The 26,093-nt window shown below is 40.1% G+C and overlaps 1 protein-coding gene across 5 annotated transcripts in view; it reads right to left on the bottom strand.

The window, feature by feature from the left end:
• LNX2 (ligand of numb-protein X 2) overlaps positions 1-26,093 on the bottom strand; it is a 59,349-nt gene that overhangs the window by 21,273 nt on the left and 11,983 nt on the right. For 2 of the 5 annotated variants that reach the window (XM_041487177.1, XM_041487181.1), the window contains exon 2: positions 4,922-5,443. In XM_041487177.1, the coding sequence (XP_041343111.1) occupies positions 4,922-5,322 (401 nt within the window). In that variant the 5' untranslated portion in view covers positions 5,323-5,443. Of the gene's footprint in view, positions 1-4,921; positions 5,444-12,891; positions 12,923-16,159; positions 16,390-17,191; positions 17,233-19,212; positions 19,290-19,576; positions 19,698-23,691; positions 23,852-26,093 lie in introns of all 5 variants that reach the window. The other 3 variants (XM_041487178.1, XM_041487179.1, XM_041487180.1) reach the window with 3 other exon arrangements.

The following is a 26,093-nucleotide window of genomic DNA, read 5'->3' as shown; positions in this document are numbered from 1 at the left end:
TCAAAGCCTCCTAAACCACAGCCAGGTCCTCCTCCACCCTCCCTCACGCAGCACATTCTCCCATCATTACCTGGCAGCTGATGAAAGTCATGACACAAAATATAAATAGATTTGAGGTTTATTTTGGCCAATGATGTTTAATTATCATTTCAAAAGCTAGTACCAAGAAATCTGAACAGCCTCCTGAGCACACCTACTCAGTTCAGTGGAATCCCTTGTGTGCAGCACTGTATGAGGCAAAAAAATTGGCAAAACCCCACAGATTCTTCCCCAAATTAACCAGTAATTGTAATAGACTCTGAATTTCAGTCTAGTACAGTGCAACTGCATTGCCAGGAAAGCAACAGTCTAGTGGAGATATTAATTCATGAGATGCCAGTTCCTAGGTCTTTAAACACAGCATGCCACCTACCAAGCAGCAAAGCCCTGTATTGGTATTCAAGCACATCTATACGGAGATTTTTTTTCTTCCCATTTGCAATAAAAAGATTTTTGTTGGCAGTAAGAATGTATTATTCACAAGCAGCAAAACCATACAGCAGTTGTAACAGTTAAGTTCCAATAAATCTCCAGAGGTGCACACTTTCACTAACACCAAATATCTGGGATAAAGAGCATTTTGGACTAAACCTTGTAACAAGTTATGGACACAGATGGCCATCTTGTGATCGAAACAAGCTTTGAAGATTGGATTCCCCTTACTCATAAAAACATTCTCATAAAACAAGTTGCATAAATAAGGCTTGAATTCAAACTTAAAGAAATGATATTTCATACCTACCTACAAAGCCAGAATATCTTGTCTAAGAGCAAGAACAAAGGCAGGCCTGTTTTAAAAATTTTTAGAAATTCTTTAATTTCTTTCATGAATCACGATGCTCAAGAGTAAGATTCCAACTCAAACTGTTCTATGGTAGTAAAACTACCCAGCTAAAGCAACAGAGTGATGTTACTTAATGGGAAGATTGAAGGGCAGCTGTTCTAGGGATGTGAAATTAGCTTCTGCTTATATTCAGCTTCTTCCTCTACCGTCTTTAGCACCAGCTACTGCCCAGTTCTGGACGGTGATTAAGTATAGCTTTTACCTTCGATTTCTCTTAATTCATACCAGACAGAGGAGAAAAATAGGTCTTTTTGTTTGGTGGGTTTTTGTTGTATTTTTTTTACAGCCAAGTCTGCTGGATTTCTCATTTAAAAGCTGACTTCTTGGAACACTAGCAGCAATCCCTCTCTGCTGATAAAAAGAGCTTTCATACAAAATTAAGATGTAGTTTACAGGGTATTTCTGCGGAATAACAGTAGGAGCTTGAAAAACACATTTGCTCACTGAATACTGAGAAGAAAGAATTCATTGTAACCTACGCCATCAGCTTCTGCCCAGTCTAGTGGTTTGATAAAAGCAAACACACTAAATAACCTCAAACCAGTTGCACTGAATCATTTTCCAAGCAGGAGCTGTATTTAAGCAAAGAAGCAACCCAAGTGCCTTTGCAATTGCTCATAAAACTTTGCCAGCAAAGTGACCTTAAGCAGTAATTCTGGCAAGATTTACAGCTGCAATTCAAAGTAAAACCTGGTGCAGCTTTGTAAAGTTAAGTGTCTGGGTCTTAGTTTCTCTTTTGACAAGGAAAAAAAAAGAAAGGAAAAAAGAAAAAGAAAGTGGGGAAAATGAGGCACCAGGAGTTATCTAGGTTTGGGAGTCAGAGAAGACTAAGGAAAAATAAGAGTGGTTTTGTTGCATACTTCTCTCTCCCACCCAACAATGTGAGAAGCTTACAAGGAGTCAAGCGGTTTCAGAGCAGAGAACAACCACAGAGAGATTGTTTACCTTTCCAACAATGGGTAGAGTCCATATGGCATGTAAAAACTATGAATCTGTTGCCTATCCACTTATTCAAAAGAGGGTTAAATCCCATAGAACCTCCTCACTTCTGATGCTCCTAAGTGCCAGGCAGGGACAGTGCCTGCAACTAACATGGGAGAGGGTGGGAAGAACAACAGGGCTCACCAGCACTGTAATAAACACTAAAATAACTGGGATTGCCATGATTTTGAATGATGAAGTTCTGTATCTTGACAACTTGTCTTCCCATGCATTTTGTTACTCTAAATCCATATATTAAGCATGCTGAGCAACACCCAGTGAATAGCTCAATTGTTTCTTCAATTCAAAAAAATGCAATCCTATATAAAGGTCAAACGTAATCTGACATAAAATTATCTGCAATGTTACCCAGTTGGAAAAATGTCTCCATCCAAATTGGTAACTTAAGCTACCATAGGGAAATACTGGAGGTGACAGCTAAAGCCCAACTAAAAAGCAATAAACAATACTCAACTCTCTCATTATAACGTTGTAAGAATTTCACAATATGATTTTGTACAATAGACTTCTTTCACTTCTGAATAACCAGTAAGAATTAACTCAATTAAAATCATACACAGAAAATCTCATTAACTTTTTGTCAGATTTTCTTCTCATGAATATACCTTTGATATTTAGAAATCACAGAAATACAGCATTAACTAGGTTGGAAGAAACCTTTAGACCATAGAGTCCAATCCATGACAAAACATCACCATGTCAACTAAATCATGGCATTGAGTGCCACATCCAGTCTTTCCTTAAAGAACTCCAGGGGATGAAAAAGATACTTACTTTACCAAACACTATCAAACTTTCTATACCAAGTGACTGAAAAACAGTACATGACTCATATGGTTCTTCCCTTTAAATCATATTACATGCACTGTGTTTAAAAACCAAGTTTGCAAGAGAATGTAATAAAACTCAAAGAGTTTGAGAAATCAAGAATATTTTCTTTGTGCAGTGAGGTATCATGGAGTGCAATTAGTGACTGTGAAGTAATCAGGTTTTTGTCTGACGCCTCTCATCTCCTTGTGGGAGCATCTTACAGTAATGCTCCTTATGCTTTGAGGTGGATGCAATGACATTTTCTTCCAGCTTTTATGCTCAAATGAAGTTAATAAAAAACACTGGAAAACCCCAGTGTGAAGGTTTTTAGACAGTGAAAATTAACCAACCATACTGCTTTCTTCAGAAACACAAACCACCTCATGTAAAGGCTTGTTGAGACTGGTTTATATTAATCAATGCCGACAATTACAACAATACTGAATTTTGTATTTCTTTCCTAAATGTAATAATCAGTAGTAGAAGTTTACTGGATTCACTAATTCATATAGAACTAAATTCAAACTATGCAGTTGCTGCCATCACTTACGTCAGCAATGGTAATTTATAGGTGGTTCAGATGTTTGCAAATGAACTTACTTGAAAACTGTGAATCACCATATACTCAAAACGTGTATCAGCCAAGATAACCAAGACAACAGAAGGAATTGAAAATGAGCAGCCTTCTGCAACTGAAAGCTTTTTCCAGCCGACAAACAGGAAAAGCTTGTGACTCAGCTCACTTGGATTCCATGATAACCTTGTGCATGAAATAAATGGATATTTCACGTATACTTAAAGAGTGCATACATAGTGTTCTATGTACAAATAAATTACATGACCCTGTTCTAAACGGCTCTAGTATCATTCAAAACTATGTCAGCCAAGGAAAAAGGACTGAAGAGGTGAGGGATATGACAGTGGGAAAGCAGAAGATGAATCAAATATTTAGCAGTAGTCTTGCTAGCATTTTGCTTTTTATTAAAATCAAATCAGTTAAATTTTGCCTTTTATTAAAATAGAATCATAAAACAGTTAGGCCTTCTCACCACCCCCAAGTCATCATATAGATCACAAACTACTTGCTGCAAGTAAACAAGCAAGTGCTTCAGCTAACATGTAAGCCCCATGGAGAATTTAAAGTAAAAAAGATGATAAAAACCTGGAGAGAAAGGCTCCTTATTAGCCCCTGTACCTCCCTCATACTACCACAATCAAAAACAGTCAGGCAGACATTCACCACAGTCCGCAGGGCTGCGGCATGTTCTGCATGCCCAGGGTCCTCCCAACCTCTGAATTCTCAGAAGCCTTCAGAATGTGTGGAAAAAGGAAGAGGGCATACTGGAAATATGAATGTGAACAGTTTCCAAGGCAGGCAGTCTCTGTCCTTTTCCCCTTCTCTGCAGAGCACTTGCCTGCAGGCACACCCGCACCACACACACGATCCCAGTCTCCTCTGCAACACCACTCTCCACCCGAAGACAGTCTCCAAAGGTCTCCAATGGACAAAGACCAAGACTTGGAAACAAGTCCATGGAGTAGGTCCATGCACCTCTCAGATGAACCTGTCTGGGTGGTCACTAGTGTCCCTGGACTGGACTGAGGGCAGGCAGAGAAGGCCCATCAGTCCTGAAAGATACCATGTCCATCTGCCTACCTCAAAGCAGAATCAATTCTGATGTAACTACTCCTGAAAGGTTGTTTAACATGTTCATAAACACTTCTAAAAATGGGGAATGGACAACTACTACCTAACCAAGCTATGCTGGGGCCTGACCATTATAAAGCTTTTTACCCTAAAATCTGAACTCGATCTTCTTTGTACCTACTGCACCAGTTCTCTCCTCTCTGCAGACAGAGTTTGCACATCTCCAATTTTCCCACTCCCTCAGCCTTTTTTTCCCTACTGTAATCAACCACTACTGTATTTTATTTATTTTTTTTGATAAATAATTTTCTTCAGACCTCTAATGATCTACATCATTCTCCCTATGGCTATCACCAAGCAGTCTTCACTATTTTCTGGTGTGATGTACAATAAAAGGGTAATCCAGTGCATTGCCTGTGCACAGCTACAGACTGACCATTTCCTAGAGTCTTCTGCTGTTAATTTAAAAGCCACCACCAACTCTCTCCCCCTCTCCTGCCCACAATTTCTACTGATACACAAACTGGCCACAAACACGCATGTAGGGAAAATGCAACACGAGCACCTGCAGCACTCACCTGTTTTTAAGATGTGCCGCCAGGTCACATCGCTGCATCACTTCCTGACACACAGAAGAGAAGGGGCACAAAACAAAGAGCTTGTCTAACAGTTTATGAACAAGGATACTGGATTTTTTGCAGAGTTTAAAATGGAGTCTTTTTCGATCCAGTGGGCAGAAATCCTTCTCCTGCAGAAAGTTCCTTAGGCACTTGTAGCAGAAAGTGTGTCCACAGGGAGTGTCCAACGGCTGCAACAAGGGCTGAAGGCAAATGTGGCAGACCAAGTCATCATCCACTTCGTTCTGGTAGTTGTAGAGATGGTTCTCCCTTGTCCAGTGCTGCTGGCCACACTCAAAGCACAGAGGGTTCAAAGAGGCATTCTGCTCCACTGCAGCCATGTCGTCACCGGCAGTCCCCATTTTACAGCTAAGAAGGCTGACAGATCCTTCTCTTCCTTCTCATAGGATGGGGATGCTCATGTAAAGCTCACAGTGAAGCAACTTCTTCCAGGGTGACTTACATATGCTCTTCACTCATTTTCTGCAACAAATAGAAGCAGAAATTCATTTTGCAGGAAATACGGAAGTTCTCTTCAAAACATTTCTGGACATGCAACACCAAGATAGATCAGGGGAATATTTCTGTTTTCTGTAAGTTTGTCAAAGAAAAGAACAACAAAAAAATCTACAAATACGAATCCTTTTACAACACAAACATTTTATGGCTTCATAAGAGCTGGTGCAGTGCAGTGTCTTCACCTGCAAGATGACCATTTTGTGACAGCAAGGACACTACATTACGCATTGTCACCCTAGAAGCATGCAATTAGCATTTGGCACAAAAATACCCTATTGTGGAATGATGATTATATGATCAAATAATTGTGTTCTTTAATATGAGATAACAATTTTAATCTGATCCTACTCTGGTTTTTGGATTTTGACTATACAGATTATTAGGTTATTAGTAATGTTCTAAATACAGTGCACTGAAAATAACAGCAAACGGCTTAGCCTGGTTCATTCCATTAGTAATATTGCAAATATATATCATCGCTTACTTCTAGGTTTTCTCTGTGGATTGCTACACAGTAAGAAGGACAGATTCTATCCAGTATGCCCCATCTGTTAGCACAGAGGCCAGTAATAAAAATATGGAATAAACTAATCATATGAAACTACTGGTTTCGAACAACTTACTTGTTTTGCTTTTTACCTAACAAAGTTACAGCGCACTCAGTGTGGCAAGAAAAGACTCTAGGTCTGTCATCATGGGATTTATTTTCTAAACTTTTTATGTTATTAAACTCTGCCCCTCTTAAAATAGCTGCTTGGGCAGGAAGTTGTGCAGCCATCAGTCTGCAATTTCAAACACTAAATCCTTATCCCTCCCAACCTTATTCACTCTTCTCTCCCTTACAGAATCACACTGCTTGACACACATAGCATGATGATTTAGAAAATAAAACAGATTTTCTTACAGTCTTAAGGCACCTCCATATTTGTTAGTTTTGGTAAATGTTCTTACTTGTTGGGGAATAAAAAAACCCAATTAGAGCAATATTTGCTTTGTACCTAAATTCTTTACTGCAATTCAGCAAGCAACACTCACGACAGAGATTGTTTTCTAGCAGAGTAGTAGAAAAGATAGAGAGAAATGAAATCTAGTAGTCTAGGTATCAGCCCATCATCTTTATTTCTGATTGCTGGAATGTAGTTCTAAGCATATATTCTGAAGTTCATGTGGAATATACACATTTCCTCATGCCTTACTTTTTACGAGATTCCCTATTTTGATTTTTGCCCCTTAACCTCACACAGCCAAGCACAAGACTTAGAGCACATTTTACAAGGATTATTATATCCTTTGACGTAAAAAGGATTAAATAGTAATTTGTAATCCAGGCTTCTATTCTGCCATGGAAATTGATGCTCATCGTTGCCCTGTCTTGTAGTAGATAATATGCACCTTCTGGAAAGGATTTCACAAGGGAACAGCATAGCAGCTCTTTGTTGCTGGAGACTAAGAATGCAAAATGAGACCCCAAAAGAGATTAGTCAAAAAACAGTCTTAAACATATTATGTAAGAGCTCAAAGATTGGAGAGCAGATAAGGAGAGCAGCGCACGGGGCCCTCGTGCTCAAACCACAGCTCTCTCGCTCTGCATTCATGCTGCTGGATTAACGCAGAAGGGATGAGACCCATCTAATGGCTGGTCTTTATGTAATGCAAAATAAACCAGATAAATGTTCTAGAAAAACACAGCACTGATTTGTGACTTTACCAAATTATTTTGCCAGTCAAGGCAGGGGAGGAATATATGGCACAAGTTGTACTTGGGGGTACCTGCAACACCAAGAGGCCCTGCAGAGCAAAGTGACACAAAGAACAGGCAGCAAAAGCCACTGTACAAGAGTGCTGCCCAAACTGTAGACCTGTTCCTACTACTGACTACAACCAGGACTATTCCTCCTTCTCCAACCAACCAAAAACCCAAGAAAGAACCAAGTCCTGATACACAGAATCACAAAATATTCTGAGTTGGAACAGATCCATCAGGATCATCAAGTTCAACTCCTTGGTCTGCACAGGACACCCCAAGAGTCACACCATGTGCCTGAGAGCGTTTGTTCAAACACTTCTTGAACTCTGTAAGCCTTGGCGCTGTGACCACTTCCTTGAGCACCATTCTCATTCTAGTGCTCAACCATCCTCTGGGTGAGAAACTTTTTCCTGATATCCAACCTAAACCTCCCCTGACTCCGCTTAATGCTGTTTCCTTGAGTCCCGTCACTGATCATGAGGAGTGTGGATATTGGTACTTTACCCCCCTCACTTCCCACTGTGAGCACGTTGAAGACCGTCACTGAGGCTATGGAAAAACCCAACACCATTCTGTGCACGACTGTAATGGAGATCCAGTCAGGACTCCTGAGTATGACCATCCCAAATTCATCTCCTGGAAGGTTTCTAGCATTTCTATCCTTTGAAGTCCATGTAACTCACGTGGAAGTCTGTGACAGAGCATGAGTCAGTGCCATACAGTAAATATATCCATGAGATAGTTTGACCTCTGTAACTGGCTATGGTCAAAGAAATCTGCACCTCTCTTTTAGGAGGTCATAATTAAATTCTTTTTTGTGCTAAAACTTTAATGAGTTCCTTTACATTTTGAACAAAATGTAAAACCAGAGAAGTAACTGAGCAACCAGGCATTCACTGCCATGTAAAAAATCATAATCACAAGCCTTCTCTCTTATCAAAGGTATACCCAGAGATAGGCTCTATTTACTGTAACCACAGGAGCTTGACACGGGCAGTCACTCTGTTGCCACCACTGCAGGAGGTGAGCAGACACAGCTGTTCCTACGGCTCACCCAGCCCAGGCTCTGAATGCTGCTGGTGCACGGACAAACGCCCTGGGCTGTGCTTTGCTGCAGAGGTGCTGCCCCGGAACAGAGACAGGTTGCTCCTGGTGGCAGCCAACATTGCCTGGGTGCTGCCAGTGCCCTGGGAACTTCAACCATCAATAAATGCCATATAAACTAAGCCCACCACCTCTTCTGCAGCTAATGTGACCGCCCTTCCATCACCTCTCTGCCAGCACAGCTGTGGAAGAAAGAGACAGTGTATTACAGAATGAAGGTTCAAAAGAAAAGAAAAATCTCACTGCCACCACAAAGAAAACCCCACCACTGAAAAAAAAATTAAAAAAAAAAAATCAAAATTTCTTTACTTTCATACTGTTGTGCTGTACTTGGGGCAAGCCCATTCCATGACCGAGGAAACTATCACCAGGATTTTTATTGATCATATACTGTGGCTGCCTAATTATTGATCTCAAGACATTTTACCACCTGTTCCCAGTGCAAAATGTCAGTTTATTTACAAAGTTCACAAACACACAGTTTATGGTCTGAGCAACAGCTGGGATGACAGGTCATCTAAATTTCCCTGATGTAAAGTACTATATCCCTGAAATCCATAATACCAGAGCACTGCCATTTATAATACCCTACTTCAACCCTCTTTGTGCATCCCTTATATTATTTTCTCTGTCTCCTATCACAGCAGATCACCAGCTCCACAGGATGATAACAGCCCAGGAAAGCTGCAAACAGGAAAAATAACCAGAATTATAAAAAATATGAAGTGGGTAAAAGAGCCAGCCAGGCCTGTTATTCAAGTCATATAATTCCCTAGAAAATAATTTTCCCAGGTCTTCATTAAAACAGTCAAATAGTGCAGGTGGTGCCCTGCTTTCAGTTTTAAATTACAATCCACCTGGGAACTGGGCAAGACTGGACACCCAACTGCAAATTTGATGTGCAAATTTTTATTTTTGTTTTTAAGTGGAGTGTGCACAAAAGAGATTTTAGACTGAAAAAGAGTCTTATCCTTAGGTCTCCTCTAGTTCTGATTTATTGATGCAATGAACATTCTCTGGAGAAGCTCAATACATTTTTACAAAAGCATTAGATGTCGGGCTTTATACCTACATCAGATTTCACAATATTTATTCCTTCTGTCTGAATGGGTGCTATTAAAAAAAAAAAAAGTAAACCACAAGCAAACTGGAATTGTAGCAGTAACTTAACCTTTTAACTGTCGTTGTCTTTACATAAGTCACAAATAGTTAACACTAGTTCCAGTTTGAAGTTAATGGAAACGTGTTTTGCAATTAATGTCTCAGAGATTTAAGCAATCTATTTCTAAACTATCTTATTAAAATCCTAGAGATTTACAGCCCATTAACTGACTGTTCAAAATTTTACAAAAAACCCAAGTATACCCCAGAAGTAAACAACTATGCAAAATATCCATCTTATCAACAAATCTCTTTAAAAATAACCTTTAATATACCCCAATTTTTAACTTTTTTTACAACTGTCTATGAAATTTTCTCAACCAAAAGCAAACGTCAAAAGAACGCCCTGAGAAGAATGACAGCCCTGTTCCTTTGGAGGACTCCATTGTCTCTGTATCCCAAAATGGCTGCGATGCAAATCTCAGTTCTGCACCTAAGAACTCTCTAACCAGAGGGATGAATTTGCACTGAGATCTATCTAACTACTGAATCAATGATTAATTTCTTTAGCGTAGTTTAAATCAGCTGCAAGTGTAAAACTGTCCACCTGTATTTTCTCCTTGAAAAAAGGCCACTGGGGATTGGTTGCTTCTTCTCTTCATCCCAGAGGAGGCGAGATCCCAAAATTTTGCTGCCAGCTGGCATCACAGGAACGCCTTAGTAAAACTCTTCCTTATTCATCTCCAGTGGAGCAAGGGAGAATATGGAAAAAATTGTAACAGCTATGGTGAAGATTTCATGTGACCCTAAATTCAGGCAGGCCAGGCAGTCCTATCCTGGCCAGGCAGATTTTTTAATGTATTAACCTTGAGGGGTAATACATAACACACACCAATCAATAACTCTGAACAACAGCACAGTCATCACTCTGGATTTCAGGAAAGGTTGGCTTAATTTTAAAATGTCACAGAATTTCCACAATCTGTTCTCCATGGACAACAGTCCCTGATTGCCTAAGCTAGCTAGGAAGGGTCTCATAATTCTCAAATTCCCCTGCTTTATTCAAATGCCACGGCTGTGAACAGGATCTCTGAGCAGTCAGGAGTGTTTCACATAAGCCCCAGGAAAGAAAAACTAGACAGTGGTTAAACCCATTGCTTAAAACCACATCATAACATTAATTAAACATTAGTTCTTAGTTCCCAGTCCAGTATTCTTCACAGGAATTACAGCATCAGGCTGATGACTTGTAACTGTTCTCAAAGCATACCCCTAGCTTAAGTGAAAGAATAAAGGACAGAAGAAATTAATAAAAAAATACAATGAGAATAAATAGCTAGCAAACATCACCATAGGGGAAAAGTGTTATTTCCCATCTCCCAATAAACATGACCTAGCTCATTAGATACAATCTCTGCTTTAATATTAAAGCCATATAGCAAACAACTGAAGCAGTACTAGCAACATGTATTGACTTTACAATATCCATGCAAATTATACTGATATCCAAAGGCTGCACTGCCTTGAAACACCAAACCCCAATTCAATCCTTGTCCAAGTTTATGAGGCAGTAATCCTGTTAAACTCCTCCTCTTTTGAAAATGCAAACAAATGAAAGTTTTGTCAAAACATGGTATCTGGCAGCTCTAAGTCAAAAATCTACAAGAGATGGACAAGGCACAGCAATTAGCCTGGGACACTTTCTGCTATCACTGCAGGCCCACATAGCAATTACCCAACACACCTATTTTTTATGCTGATGAGCAACCTTTTCCACGTTTTTAAGTTGTTCAGCAGAATGACTGGAATTTTTATATTGAAACTAAACAATATTGTGTCTGAATGGTGACTTTGTTGCTCTGAACCACAGACAGGCAACACTGGGCTTGCAATAAAACCATCTCTCCAGAGATTATTTTTTGCCTCTGTGCTAGTCTTTTTGTTCCATCAAAGGAATGCCCTCACAGACAAGGAGTCAGCCTTGCACCAGGTGTTGATATGGCACCATCACTGCAAAGGCAACAGGTCACAGGTGACGACTGTCCTTCCCTGCCCCAGGGGTGAGGGTTTTTATATGCAATCCCTCAAATAAAAAGTGCACACTCTCCTTTGCTGGGTATTTTCACAGTCCAGCATTTTTCAAGGACACAACATGAAACCCTGCTTAAATCTGACAAAGAAGGAGCATTTGGGAAAATTAACAGGACCGTAAGTTCTGTTTTGTATTTGTGGAGTGCTGTGTTTCCGTGGCAACTGGGGGCTCCGGGCTTTAATTACCATCACAACGTTAAGGGTCCCTGCTGCACAGGGCTGAGAGACGCTGCCAGGCAGGGGGAGCACAGGAGGACTGCATGCACTCCCCTCTCTGCACCCCAGCTGCCTCCACAGTCCAGGGGATCTGAGTTACCGGCACACCAGAGAGCAAAGGGATGTCTGGAATGGGGAAACCGAAGGGCAGCAGAAGACTGGCTATCCTTATGAGAGATGACGGATGACACCTCCCAAAGCCACCACCTCAAAGCCAGGGATGCTCGACATCAGGGGATGACAGGAGGAAAGTGGGACTCGGTGCCCAGAGATAAAACAAGCGGGCAGAAGGTTTTGCTCAAACAGGCAAAAATCCTGCTGCAGCCATCTTCTATGGCACAAATGGAATGGCTTCTATTTTGGGACTAGGAGATTAAAATAGCTTTACTTTAGTCAAATTGGTCTCGAATGAGACAGGAAAGATAAGGACTGTGACTGTATGGAGGTTCCTGCAATGAAATACTCATTCTTTATTGCAAATATAGAGCTACATCCAATAAATCATCTCAGAATAGAAGAAAAGGAGACAAGTATGAATCTTAAACCAAGATACAGCTACGTATCTACAGATTAAATTTTGCATAGTCCTACTGAACAAGAGTAATGCTGAAAAATGAAATATGGCACACAAGCCAAGCAGGATTAGAGCCACCCAGGTCTGGATGGCCAGTCAGATGTCCTGGTCTGCAGGAAGAACAAACCCCACGAAAGAACTTGAACTTGCACCGTCTCTTCGGCAGGCACTGCTACGCACACTATCAAAGTGTTGCTCAAGTATTTGCCTTTCCCTGCTATCATGTTTCATAAGAGAGGTAGGAGCTGCCTTTACAATCTGCAAGATCTATTTTCTGTAGGTACACTAAATTTTCTATTAAGTGGAAAGTGAAGTGCCTGTTTCTGGGGGCTAACCCTGCTTCGTGTCAGAAATCACCCCATGCTAGGAACCCCCCAACATCAGACAAGTACCTGGGGAGTTTAAGGTGCTCCCAGGACTCTCAAAAATCAAGCAGGTTTGCAACTTTTAGGCCTAAGTGTACTAAAAAAACCTGCAAGAAACCTCCAAATACCTAAACTCGTTTCTGGATTTTTGCAGCAGTGAAAAAGTAAATAGAAAGAAACACAATTAAACAGAACTGAAGAAACACAGACTTACCTGCCAGGAGACCCGAAGACAAATTTACTTCCTAGCACAAAAAGAATAAGGAAAGCAGTATTTAATTACTGCTGCTGTAACAGGTGGGCTTTTATATCCAGTGGAAGTGAAAAAAGTACCCCAACACTCAAAAAGACAAGGAGACAATTAGTGAGGCTTTCTTCTCACTGATGGAGCAGAGGAGAAGAGCAGGAAAGAGTAAAACATTTGCTTATCCGCCATGGATATTTTCTGCCGCACAATCTGTCCACCAGCCCTTGCCATATGTGCCACCCTTTCTGCTGGGAGAGATGAAGGCAACAGAAAGCTGTCCATCAAGATGCTAAACCTTCTGGAAAGCCCTCCCCTACGCACTTTGCCCTGAAACAGGGACTTTTGTGGATGAACAGAATACACTTAACTAGATTAAACGTAGCTCATTCCTGGATATGTACAGAGAGAATTTTATTTGATTAATTCAAATTTTAAGGAGCAGTAGTGATTCAAAGAAAATAAAGGAATCAGAGAGCTATGTTCCCTTTTCCTGCACTTTATAACGAGCCCCCATCCCTACGGGTGTGCATGGAGGAAATTCAGGGAGACAGCACTGGGATTAATCATGAAATGGCTTTGATGACAGAGAGAAGCTGGGGGTGGAGGGGTGGAAAAGATAAAAGAACTTTCTGAATAGTTAAATTGTAGGACTTAACTATTTTCAGGGAGAAACACCATCCCATCTCTTCCTTCAGGCATATGCCACCTTGCATAACTTGTTACAGCTGGTTTCCCCCATCAATCACAACTTGAGTGATGGGGAAAGCTATTTTCAAAGGTAAACTATGCTGTTACTAAGCAGTTTTTTAGCTTAGACATAGGGTGAAAAAAATGAAGCTACCTCCTAAGCTAACAAAAACCTCCAATCTCTTTGAAAACAAGCATTTCTAAGATCTGTGCAAGACAGAGCCAAGAGGACACGGTTTAGAGGCAGCTCAGATAAATGATAAGCTACACACTGTCCTCCTCCTGCAGGAAAGGAGGCAGAGTCCTCTGCAGGAGTGAGTGCCCATGGCCTGCAAGGAACGCATGAAAATCCATGGCCAGAGAAAGAAACTTAAAAGTACAGCAGAATGAGCACAGAGAATGGTCTAGACGTGGTCTGAAGCTTGCAGCTTCAATCTTCAGCCTCAACCTGCCAAACCCCAGCAGCTAAGGAACAACACTTGGTGAGCTAATGCAACCCCTTAAACCAGTCTGCCCTGCCTAGAGACTGCTTATTTTCTCCCTAATAAAATAAAACAAGTATCACCACATCAGAACTCTCAAAGAAAAGAGGAAAATAAGAGCCTTCTTGAGCTCATGTCAAGAGTATTTAACTCAGGCTACCTACACACAGGCCTAATTACAACTTGCTCATGAGCAGGGGTATTGCATGCAGAGTGCCCAACTCAGCACCACAACTGCCCCACTTGGTCTGCAGCCCAGCACAACCAGGGATCAGGGAAAGCTGGGCTGGCTCTGGCCACCCCTTGGCAAGCAGGTGATTCATTCCAAAAGCACTGCCATGGCTGAGCAGTCTCTACTCATGCCTGGGAATTATGTTAGGATGCCATGCACTAGCCGTCATTTGAATTTACTCCACAAAATGACAAGTTCTTTTATTCTTAACACTTCAGGAAGATGGTTGTGCCTCTTCCTATTAAGTCTGCTGAAGACATTTCACTTTGCTGCTGTACATAACTTGATTTCGAGTTAATTTCCAGGAAAAACTTTCCTTCTGATACATATAAAAAGATTCTTTTCAGAGCCAGCTGCCTGACCGAGCTTTGGGGACACAAAAAAGGCAGAACACGACTTGTGCAAAATACCCCCATATTATTCTGTAGGATGCTTTTCAGAAATTAAAACCTTTACACTGAGACATTCCAGTTAGGCTACCTGTCATACTGCAACGGATGCACTCTGTACAGATACTGAAAATGGCTCCACACATCAGCAAAATTTACATAATAAGAACATGTTAGATCTAGAAGTTGTAGTCTTAATATATACAAATATTATCTTAAATAAAGCCCATTTAAATACTTTGTATGTAAACAGGTCTTTACATACACAGTAGACTAGTGCTTGATCTGCGGCCTCCAGACAGGATTCAGAAAAGGAAGTGGACATGGAGTTAACTATGTAAAATCCAGTCTGGTTATACATATTTGACAGACACAAATAATACAGAAGCAAAGACTCCATTTGTTTTTAGTCCTACTGTAGGAATCACATATTCTCCACTTCAGCCCTAGTAATTACACAGCCACCAAGAAAGAGTAGAGACAACAGTTACTGAAAACACAGACATTCTTTTCTAAAAACACTTCTCTATCCCCTAACCATGTGTGCCTGCTTTTTGTTTCACATTCCCTATTACCTTGGCTGATTGCACATTATATATATATATATACACACATGTATGTTAAAAAATAGAATTTCACTAGCTATTACATAGGGAAGCTTCTATGCTGCAGCTCTTTACCTGTCCGAGGTGCAAAGTTTGGCTGCTTTAGCATGTTCTCTGACTCCTGTTAGTGCCCTCAGAAAGAAACTACCTCAGTGGTAACACTGTTGAAAAACAGTTCTTTAAGATTCAAGTGAGAAATGTTAGCAAAGCAGCATAGCAGTGCACACACACAGCAGGACAGCAGGCCCTGCTATGTATTCTCACATGAGTGACAGGGGCTAAATGTTAAGCAGCAATCTCCTAACTCCCCCTTGCAGAATGAATAATGTGGAAGAGGGAAAGCTGAACTGCTGTTACAGCATATCTGTCCGCTTTCCTTGGTAGTCTCATTCTCTTTAAGAAAAGGTCATATTTCTAAAGAAAGGCAAAAAATTAAAATCATTACTTTCTAAGGGAGTAGCAAAAATTAAAACTAAAGAAAAAAAATGACAGTAAAAAGAGGTAAGTGGCAGCATCTATGTAAAACATCAAACTAGTAGCCATATGCAGAAATATACAGAAGAGACGCATTAATAGAACTATAAATCAAGAAATAAACTAGAATAAAATTGCTCAATAAAAGAGAGTTAAGTCCTCACAGAAGGCTACAAGCAAACAGGGGGAAAGCTCAGAAGTTTGCTAGGGTGGGGAGGCATTAGGACTGCAACTGCTACACTCATCTAGCAAAAAAACTCCAAGTCGTTAAAAAAAACCAAAGGCATGAAGCTATGAAAGAAGAACGCATTTCACTTAAGACAGTTAACAATGAATTTGCAAAATATATACAAGACATTTACTCACATCAGCAAGGAATTCTGATTCACCACGTTTTGGGAAGACAGTGGCAAAGGAGCAGTGTGCTGCAGAGCTCTGCCAGTTCAGATTCCTAACTTCAGGCACCACTTTTCTGTTTCCATGGTCAAAATGGTTGCAGCAACAGAGGCTGACAAAAACATGCTACATCAGGAAGAAGCCAACCTTCTCCTCCTCCTCCCTGTCCAATCTCTTCTCAGCAGGCTGAAATTTTGCATCTGTGGGGGATGATACAATTTTTGCTTCCTCATTTATTCTATGCATTCAACCCTTAAGAGCAAGCTTTTAAAATACCAGTCTTGCTTTGAAGGATATTACTTCATTAGCAGTGCTTTTGGAAAAAGGTCTTTAAAAGGCAGACGACTCATCCTCTGGAGTATCCATCTTCTTTGCACTCCCTAACCACAATTCTCATTTTCCCAAACCAAGCACTTCTCAACAAGTTAGGCTAGGTTCACAGACATAAAAAATTCAAACCACCTTTTATTTCCATACTTTTTTTAACTCCCAACTCATACTAAACACTTTCACATGTTTTATGCCAGATACTTACATGAAACATTTTTTTTAAAACGTTATAACTTTTTTTTTACATTGTCCAAAAGTGAGAAACCACCCCAGGCAACACTCCTGCTCCACTGGGAGCTGTGCAACCCATCCCAAAGTATTACAGTGTTTCCAAGATAAGGATGCACATTCCCATGGGACATATTTCTTTTCCTCAAGAAGGGAGCAGTGCTGTGCACAAAGACTGTGGGATGCAAGAAATGCAACACAAGGACCAGAGGGGCTGTAGACACCTGCCTGCCCTTTGTACAGAGCAGCAGTAGCTGCTGTCTTCATAAGGCCAGGATATCTTCATGCAACAGACCTAGCATGCAACGGATTATTTGAAAATAGCACTTTCAAGCTTTTTTGCTCCTATCAGCAGCAACAAGGATTCAAGGAGTTACTCGGAAGTTCACCTGCAAACTTCCTGTTTGTAAAATCCAGAGCTTTTAAGAAGTAACTCAAACTTACCATCAAGTTCAGAGTAGTGCCGTGACTCAGAGGAACAGGGTCTAGTGGGTCAAACAGACAATGCCACAAGTCATCGTCATTTGGTAGCCACTAAAAAAGCTAAGGAATACCAAGAAAACAAGTGCCCACTATCCTGAGAAGGGTCCCAATAGTTTGCTCTACAGTTACCAGTTTCCACCTAGACACAGACATTAGTGTCGGAAACCCAATTTTTCACACACTAGTGAAGAACTGTTTAACACTGCAGTAAGAGAACAGCCTTGATTTTCAGAATGAAAAAGCTAGTAATTTCAATTTAATGAACCAAGAGAAGAAAAAACACAGTAATTAAAAGGCTTTATCCTGTCTTTCTGTGTGCAATCTGAAAACCAGATGTTCAGGCAAGAACACGATAAGAGTTTCATTCAAAGGAGACAACTTGCTTTAAGAGCAGGAGACTCAACTACAAGCAACACTGCCTTTTAATGTCAGTGATACGGAATGAGAACACAGAAACAATAGATAATATCCCAGGCAACTTGACACTGTAAATAAGATATAGTGAGGACAGAGTCGTGAAAAGGCCATCCTAGCTGAAGAATTTTAAGATGGAAAAGATAAAACTGCTCATGAAACCAAGAAGTTACACTGGAAAGCTACTACAATAATACACCATACTTTGGCTGAAGGGAGTAATTTGCATACATTTCCCTTTGTAAACTTCAGGACTAGAAATGCATGAACTCAGATTTAGTGCTTGTCCACACAGACCAGTTTAACTGAATATTAAGTTTCAATAAACTTAAATTCTGAACTGATACTTGGCTGTTAAAGCATGTTCTGTTGCTTTAGCTTTAGCCAAACCTTATTACTAAATGGAATCCAAAACAGAAAGGGTTTACAAAGACTCTTTTTGTTCCCACTGAGTACATGGAATAAATCACTGCAGCTTTCCCATATACAATAAAAGGTGTGGGGTTTTTTTTCTAGATGATAGATTTCGAGAACAGCACATCTGCTGAGGCTCCAGCTGGCTGGAGACCCCTGTTTTCCAGTGGCCTCCTAACTCCCTTCAAACTTTCAAATGCAACCAAGGGGGTGCTTTGGCTTTGAGATTCCTAGTTAGTGGAAAACTGGGGCCAAAGTGTGCAATGAAGTTGCTATAAAACCTTATCCCAAATAATTTGGTTTAACATTGATACACAGTATGCTTGGGGTAAGAAAAATCACCAACAAAACTACTCAACTTCTCCAACAATTTACAATCTTCAATTAAGAAAAAAAAATGCTTGACAGCCAGATCTGACACCTACTTGCTCCCCCATTTTTCTCTTCCTTTCCCTCCTCAAATCCTGGAACAACAGCAAAATGGGGATTATTCTTTTGGACAAAACATTTCCATTTGGAAACATTAAGTGCAGTTTTTTCAAAATTCCTATACATCAACAAATCCCAAAGGCAAACAGATTTAGTGAAAATAGAAGGAGCAAATACCTGAATGATCTTTAGTTTCTCATTCTGTTTTTCAGAAGCATATCATCCCTTCCTAATTTTTAAACCTGTGTTACTTAAAGTTTGCATGCTCTGCATGGCACCTAGCAAAATGAGCAACCTTTTTTTTGCAAGGTGGTTAATAAAGGCTACCTGGAAGTTTACAGGGTTTCTAGGATGCCCAATGGAAAACCTTATGGATAACTGTACAACTATTACTACATACGTATCCTAGGAGACCAAAGAGCTTTCACATTTAAGAGCTTATTTCCCAGCCACCCTCTCGATACACATCTCATGCAATTATAAATAATACAAATAGCCATGAGAAAGGAGGACATTGGTTTAATTTCAGGCAGAAGGTACACAGACCTCTGTTTGTATCTGCATACACGTTTCATTTTATTTCACTTCTTCTCACATTCTAACTACAAAGATACTTTGTATCTTTGTATTATCTCAAGTAATGCATGAAACGTGTTTTTAAAATTCAATTTTAAACTGCGCAAAGCTAAAATTTTTTGTCTTTAAAAATTCACACACATACATACAAATCACCAGAAAGAGCCTTTGTGTTTAGTCAGGTGAAATCCAGATGCCTGATCACCACGTTTTGCAAAGCACCAGCCTGTTAAAAAAAAAAAAAAGAAAACAAAACATAACAAAAAAAAACCACAAAAAAACACAAAAAAAAAAAAAAACCCACAAAAACAACAACAACATACCAGAGAACCACATAATTTAGGAAAAAGTCTAGGAAAAAGAAATTTTACAAAAATAAACAAAAAGCACAAACCAGCTATTTTAAGAGACTCACTTTCCACTTCATGTATGAATAGCCTATGCATTTGAAACAAGCCGAATCAAAAGCATCCCCCTCATGTCTTGTTTGTAATTCTCATCACAGGGTCTAACCTGCAGTTAAGGACTCAGCGCTCAGCCTCTGAAGAGGAGCATCCTTAAAATGCTGAGCAGAGCCCTGGAAACACCCTGGTACGATTCCTTGGCAGCCAGAACCCAGGATCTGTTACAAAACCTGCAACACAGAGCACGACAGCCCCTTCACTTCATCACCTTTTTAGTTGACATTTCTTAGCCTTCCATCCCAACAAAGGCGAGGAGGCAACACAGAACACCTGCCCAACAGGAAAAGAAGAATATACTGCTGATCTCTTGTAGGAGGGATATCACATGGCAACAGGGAACTCCAAGGAAAAAGGTTGTTGGGATGCTGGTATACACAAATTAATTCACCAATGGGTGAATTAAAATAGGACCAGTTCCTCTTAAAGCCACTAAGCAGCTCTCAGGGTTTGATTTCCTTAAAGCAGTAAATTAATCACCTAACCTCACAGAAATATGAGTGAAGCCTTAACAGCTCAGCAAATACTAACCGGAGCAGGAGCCAGTGTAGAAGATCTGCAGGCATTCTCTTACACAGTGTCCTTTCCAAAACCTAAACTTAACATTAAAATTAACTGCAGGCTGAAATGTCGCCAGCCATTTCTCGTGAAGGCACAATGAAACCTTGCTACTCCACGTAGCACCTCACAGTTTTGTTAACACACCCTGCGGAATGCAGGAATGACCTGCACAGGAATCCTTACAGTAACTCCATGTGTACGGTGGCTTTACAACACAGATGGGACATTTCGAGTCCCTGTCGTGCTATATGCCACAAATATTATGCAAAGCAACACAATGTTTGCAAGAAAAACAACAAAGTGGATTATGTAATATTCTTCTTTTTCCCACTGCTCTATTTCAGAAAATTCTGCTTTTTTAAAGAAAAAAAAATTTAAGTGGAACACTGAAACTGTTCTCAAAACTGCACATACTTTCTGAAAAAGTCTCAATTTCCGTATAGTTTTATAGTTCAGTATCTCAATACTAGAGGTATATTCAATGCACAAAGTCTGTTTTATATCCTGAAATTGCTTTACATTTGTCAATTAAAAAAAGAGGGGAAACATTATTAAGGTTTTCTTTCAAATTAACTAAGTTTCTGGCTTTTTGAATACTATAAAATCATGCTTATTTGCAGACTCACAAACTACAAACAACTATCTTCCACAGCAGCTTTTATAAAGTCTAGTAACTTCATTTGCAAGTTAAATACTTTAGTATTATTTTTCCCTTATACTTGACATTATATAAATTACATACAGAAGAGTCGATAACCAGATAAATGTGATAACCACCATATCCCTCAAGACCATCCTCTTCCTTCACTTAGTTCCATGAAGTAGATGAAAAAAAACCCCAAACCTACAAACACCATGATAAATGAGCAGTAGAAGAGTGTTCTCCAGCAGCAAAGGGTTCAGTTTGAGGTCTCAGCGGATACTTCAGAAGACTTCAGGGCGGCCTTTATAATACCTTCCACTTGAGAAAATATGACTGCAAAGTAAATCATCCCTATGAAAAAGCAACAAAACTGTTTTCCCTGCCTCTTCTTGGCTTGGTATGGCTTTAACAAACAGGCTTGGATAAACAGTATAATGAAGAGGACTGACGTGGTTCTGGTTCACAGAAGAGCTGCATGGCCTAGATGAGCCATCACCCCTGGTGAGACCATCAGACCAGTTACATAAATTGTCCAGTCAGAAGTGAGGCCCATTCTGCTCCTTCCCATGAGATAAAACCTGGGACGGTATTTCAAAGACATAGCATCAAGAAAACTTTTGACCTCTGCTACAGACATTTCCAACAGCATTAAAATGACAATGTCAATGATACTTATGCTAGGCTAGCAGCATTTTCTTTGGGTTTTTACATGTACTTGTAATGCCCCATTTCAGCTGAAGAGCCAACACAAATCAATCCCAGCTACTGCATTCCTCTGTGAGCACACCAGTACTGCACCTACCTGGGCTTCCTTCAGCACACGTGTCACTAATTAAAATAAAGTCATAGCTGGAAATGGCATTTGCTAAGACAGCACGATTTTTACCATGAGGATCTCAGCTGTATGGAACGGCGTGGTGGAACATCACACAGCAAAGGAAGGGGTGTAAGCACAGCCCTTATCCTGCCACACAACAGCTGCTCCCCAATCCAGTGCTGCTGCATCAAGCCACCCTTTGCACTCGCAAGCATCAGTGCTGCTCCTTCTACTGAGGAAAGGAGGAGGACAGCAGAAATCTGCCTGCTCAGCCAACGAGCTGAACAAGAATTCTGGGTGTGAGCCCCAGAACTGCCTTCAGAAGCCATGCCTTCAAAAGACCTGAGTGGCTGAAGGAAGCCTGTTCTCCTGAGTGTTGAACCTGTTCCCTCCAACAACGTGGAGTTTAACACACAGACTGTGCAGCTTTAGTAGCAGAGTCTGTGTGTGCTTAAAATGTTAAATCTTAAAATGTTAAATTTCGTGTTTAGTAGCAACACAAAATTTAACATTTTAAGATTTCATTTAAACTAAAGCATGCCACATGATTGCAAAGAGCAGCTGAATAATGAGATTTACGGGAAAGAAAGAAAAACCTATCACAAAACCCCATATTACAGGGACCAAAAAAAAAAAAAAAGCATTCACACAGGAAAAGGTAAACAACTTTTACCCTCATTAAAAAGTTGAGAAATGTGCACACCACCACTAAAATATAATTAATACACAGCCTTCAGGAGAGTCCAAAGGAGCAATTTAATTAACCACCCACTGATTTCATAAATGACAAGAACACACAAAGGTAATGGCACCTTATAATTGAAAATGTCCTGTTTATTTAGCTGAGCAATTGTGCTGGTCTATGTTGTGCATAAATATGAGGAAACACATTTTCAACTCATGGCATTTTAGCTTTGTAAGGTGTAACAGAACAACATACTGCCCACAATACAGTCACTGTATACTCCACTTATTTAATGCCTTTACCCAATAATCTCTATGTTTAACCTTTATGAACTTTTCTGATGGGCTTTTTCTACACCCTCTTCAGAAATGTGGAAGAGCTGTGGAGAAAAAAAAAAGAATTTTACTGGTATGCCACTTCAAACAAACTATTGCCTCATTCAGGGACTTAGCTCATATCTGCAGTTCTCCCATTTTCGTACAAAAAGACCCTCTGTAAGCCCCATGAAATATTTCTGCTGATGATCTTCTAAACTCATTTTCTCATTTTCTTTCTTTTCTTTCACAAGAAGAAAGCTTCCTTTCAGCTACTACATCCTTTGTAAAGGAAAAAGAGAAGCAGCTCTTACCAAGGTAGAAAAAAGAACGTAGCGAAACATGTGAAAGGCTCTTCCCTGTTTTTTTCACTGAACTTCTCAGGGATAAAACTGGAATTAATATTCCTTTTCTCATTCACAAAACTCAAAATGCCTTTGTGCTCCTACATTAAAACCATCAAAGTCTATTTGACTGAACATGAAACAGAGCAACATCTGAATTTATGAGCTGTTCATCTCCCTATCTAATGGACACACTTAGAAGCGTTCAAAAGAGATGTGCAGAAACTGGAGAAGGCCCAGAGAGGGGAAAGATGATCAAAGGCGTGGAAAGTCTGCCATATGAGGAGTGGCTGAGAGAACTGGGTTTGTTCAGCCTTGAGGAAAGCTTGGGGGAGACTTTATCAACATGTTCCAGTATTTAGAGGGTGGCTACAAAGAAGCTGGAGACTCTATTCTACAAGGAGCCACATGGAAAACATGAGAGCTTATGGGTAAAAGCCATCTCGGTGAAGATTCTGACTGGACACAAAAGGAATGTTTTTCACAATGAGAACGATCAGCCATTGGAATAATGTCCCCAGGGAAATGGTGGATTCCCAAATGGCGGACACTTTCAAGATGGATCTAGAGAGGGTGCTGCACCGTCTTGTCTAGCCTGTGCTTTTGTCAAGAAAGGTTGGACCAGATGATCCTTGAGGTCCCTTCAATCCTGGTATTTTCCGATTTTATGACTTATACTTGCTGTGGGGCATACATAATTTAAAATAACAGACTGAAAAGATTCTTCAGGCATAAAAGTCTCCACAGCAAAGCTGACTTGCCAGACTTTTAAAAGGCTTTCCCAACAGGATTCAATGACATACCATACAATGATCTTCAGTAGTCCAACACCATCACAGCAGCAGGGTGTACAAGGATGGATGTCTTGCACATCAGTCTCAGATCCCTCATCCCACCGGTCTGCCTCATCAGCCACCACGCAATGACATCAATGACTTGATATCACACTATCTCCCTCTCCACCTAGTACAGAAAAAGCATTCCTCAACAGAAATTGCAGCATTAAATGTTGATCCCAACAGCATCGCTGCACAATGAAACTATCTGAAGTGATTAGTTCACATGTACACATTTAATACACACTTCTGCAATTCTGGATCCAAGAATGAAATCTTTGCCTAGTGGTATTAGCTGGTCATGTTGACTGTTCCTGAGGATTTCCCATCATTAGGTGTTTATGATATTTACCCAGTCTGTAGCAAACTGCTGCCAGCCATACCTAGGTGGATTAGCTGCCCATCAGTGATGCCACTTTTTTAAATGACAGAAGCTTCCATTACATTTATGCACCCTGGTATACTTACCAATCACACGAGGAAAGAAGAGTTCTTTAATAAATACCATAAAGTATGTTTCACACGTTAACTGAAAGCCTTCACATCAGAAACTGGCAGGTCCCAGGTACTGCCTGTACCTCACACCCCAGTAACAGCACCTTTGGGTTCCTTGTTATTACTCCTTTTGGTCCTCAAAGGACTTCCAGGCACATTACTACAGGATTCAGCACAACAGCTTTTTCTAATGGTTAATCATGGTAGCTGCTGCATGTTTCCAGGACGCATTCACCCTGTGAAAATGGTTTCGATTTTCTGCTTCTAAATGTTATAAAAAAATATATTGCTTAAACTCTAATACATCATTCAATTGTCTGCAGCTTCCAAAACAATCAGGACTGCTCAAACTGAGTTGTTTCTAATGTTTACTACTGAAAATAACTTTATCAGAAATAATTACCTTCTTCCAGTCTACCAACGTATTTTGAAAGAAAATCATGCTCCACAAGTCTCTGAAAGAACTCCATTTACCTATCATATTTCTCCCTAACAACTGCACTCAAAGTTTCTCCAATGGTCTTACCTGCTGTAAGAGCCCACATGTAGTACACAGATTCCATGTGCTAAGTTAACAAGGTAAGAAGCATCAGGAAAGAGACTGACCACAGCTAGAAAAAGCCCTTAATCACACAATACTTGTTACAAGTGTTGTGCTCCACTGGGGAAAGCTCTCCAAGATAAGCAGTGTTTTGTAACTCACCAAAAGTCACCTGGGATGCAGGACAGATGGAAAGTAACAGGGAATCCTCACTAGCACAGAAGAGCTCTTAATTTTTCACAAAATACCAGAACTACCCATTGCACCAAGCAGAAATTCCAGATCTTGAAGGCAACCTTCCTGTAGGAATTCCTGTTCTGCCTGTTTCTTTTTAAGTGGGTTAAATGCTGCCTATTTCCCCCCTACTGCTAGGAAGATTATTTTTTCCTTTATGACAGCATTCTCCCAAGTTCTCCCCTACACAAGTTTGAAGAGACAGCCAAGGTTGTTGGCAGCTTGTTTATGAAACTGGCCCTCACTATTTCCCCAGTCAGGCCAGAAGGACAGACAGTAGCTGCCTGTCCTCCCTCCTGGGGTGATTCCTCAGCCTACTTCTATGGGATATGAGATGGATGCAAGGAAATAAGTTATTGAGTGATCAAAATACACACTGAAAAATAATTCATTTTAAGTATTACATGAGAGATATAAATAGTCTATTAATTGCATCTTCCAGATTAATTTCTAATTCCATTAGGTCATGGCACAGTGAAGTAATTTAAATCAAGGGATTTAACAGCATTTTGAATTAGTTGAATAATGCTAAACCTTACTGTATATATTCAAGTATTTAACTCACAACAGCTGGTTTTTTTTTTTACCATTCTGTAGTATTAGGTTAAAAATCAAATGGATTTCATTACCATTCCTGGTAGAGAACCTTATTTAAATTTTACAAGAATAATTGAAAATAAACAATACCATTTCACATTTAAACACAACTTAAACCTTGTAACTTAAAAGAGCTCAATTAAACAAATCATATTGCTTATTATTACAAAATTAATTCTTTTGGTGCAGTAATATTGCTTTTTTCCCATCTGTCCCCACTGCAACCAAAGGCTTGTTCAATTTCTACCACTGAACAGCCCTTCCATTTGCTGGTATTCCACCACAACACATAATTTTGAAAGCAGATGAGTCTTGCCTTAAGCTTGGATCATTGCTCCTTGAATTTTTCATCCTTGAAAAATTTCTTTTTCATTTGCAATATTAGAATAAATAGAAAATAAAGTATTGTCCAGCGTGTTTTTTCAGTTTCTCTGCACACCAGCAGTTTGACTACCCCAACATCAACAGGCCTGCTCAGCACAGGGCTGGCTCTCGCACAACC

The sequence above is a fragment of the Pyrgilauda ruficollis genome, unplaced genomic scaffold, assembly GCF_017590135.1.
Source record: "Pyrgilauda ruficollis isolate IOZ18807 unplaced genomic scaffold, ASM1759013v1 scaffold8, whole genome shotgun sequence".
NCBI lineage: Eukaryota > Metazoa > Chordata > Aves > Passeriformes > Passeridae > Pyrgilauda > Pyrgilauda ruficollis.
The sequence above is the reverse complement of the archived record's forward strand: the minus strand, read 5'-3'. Positions and strand labels throughout refer to the sequence as shown.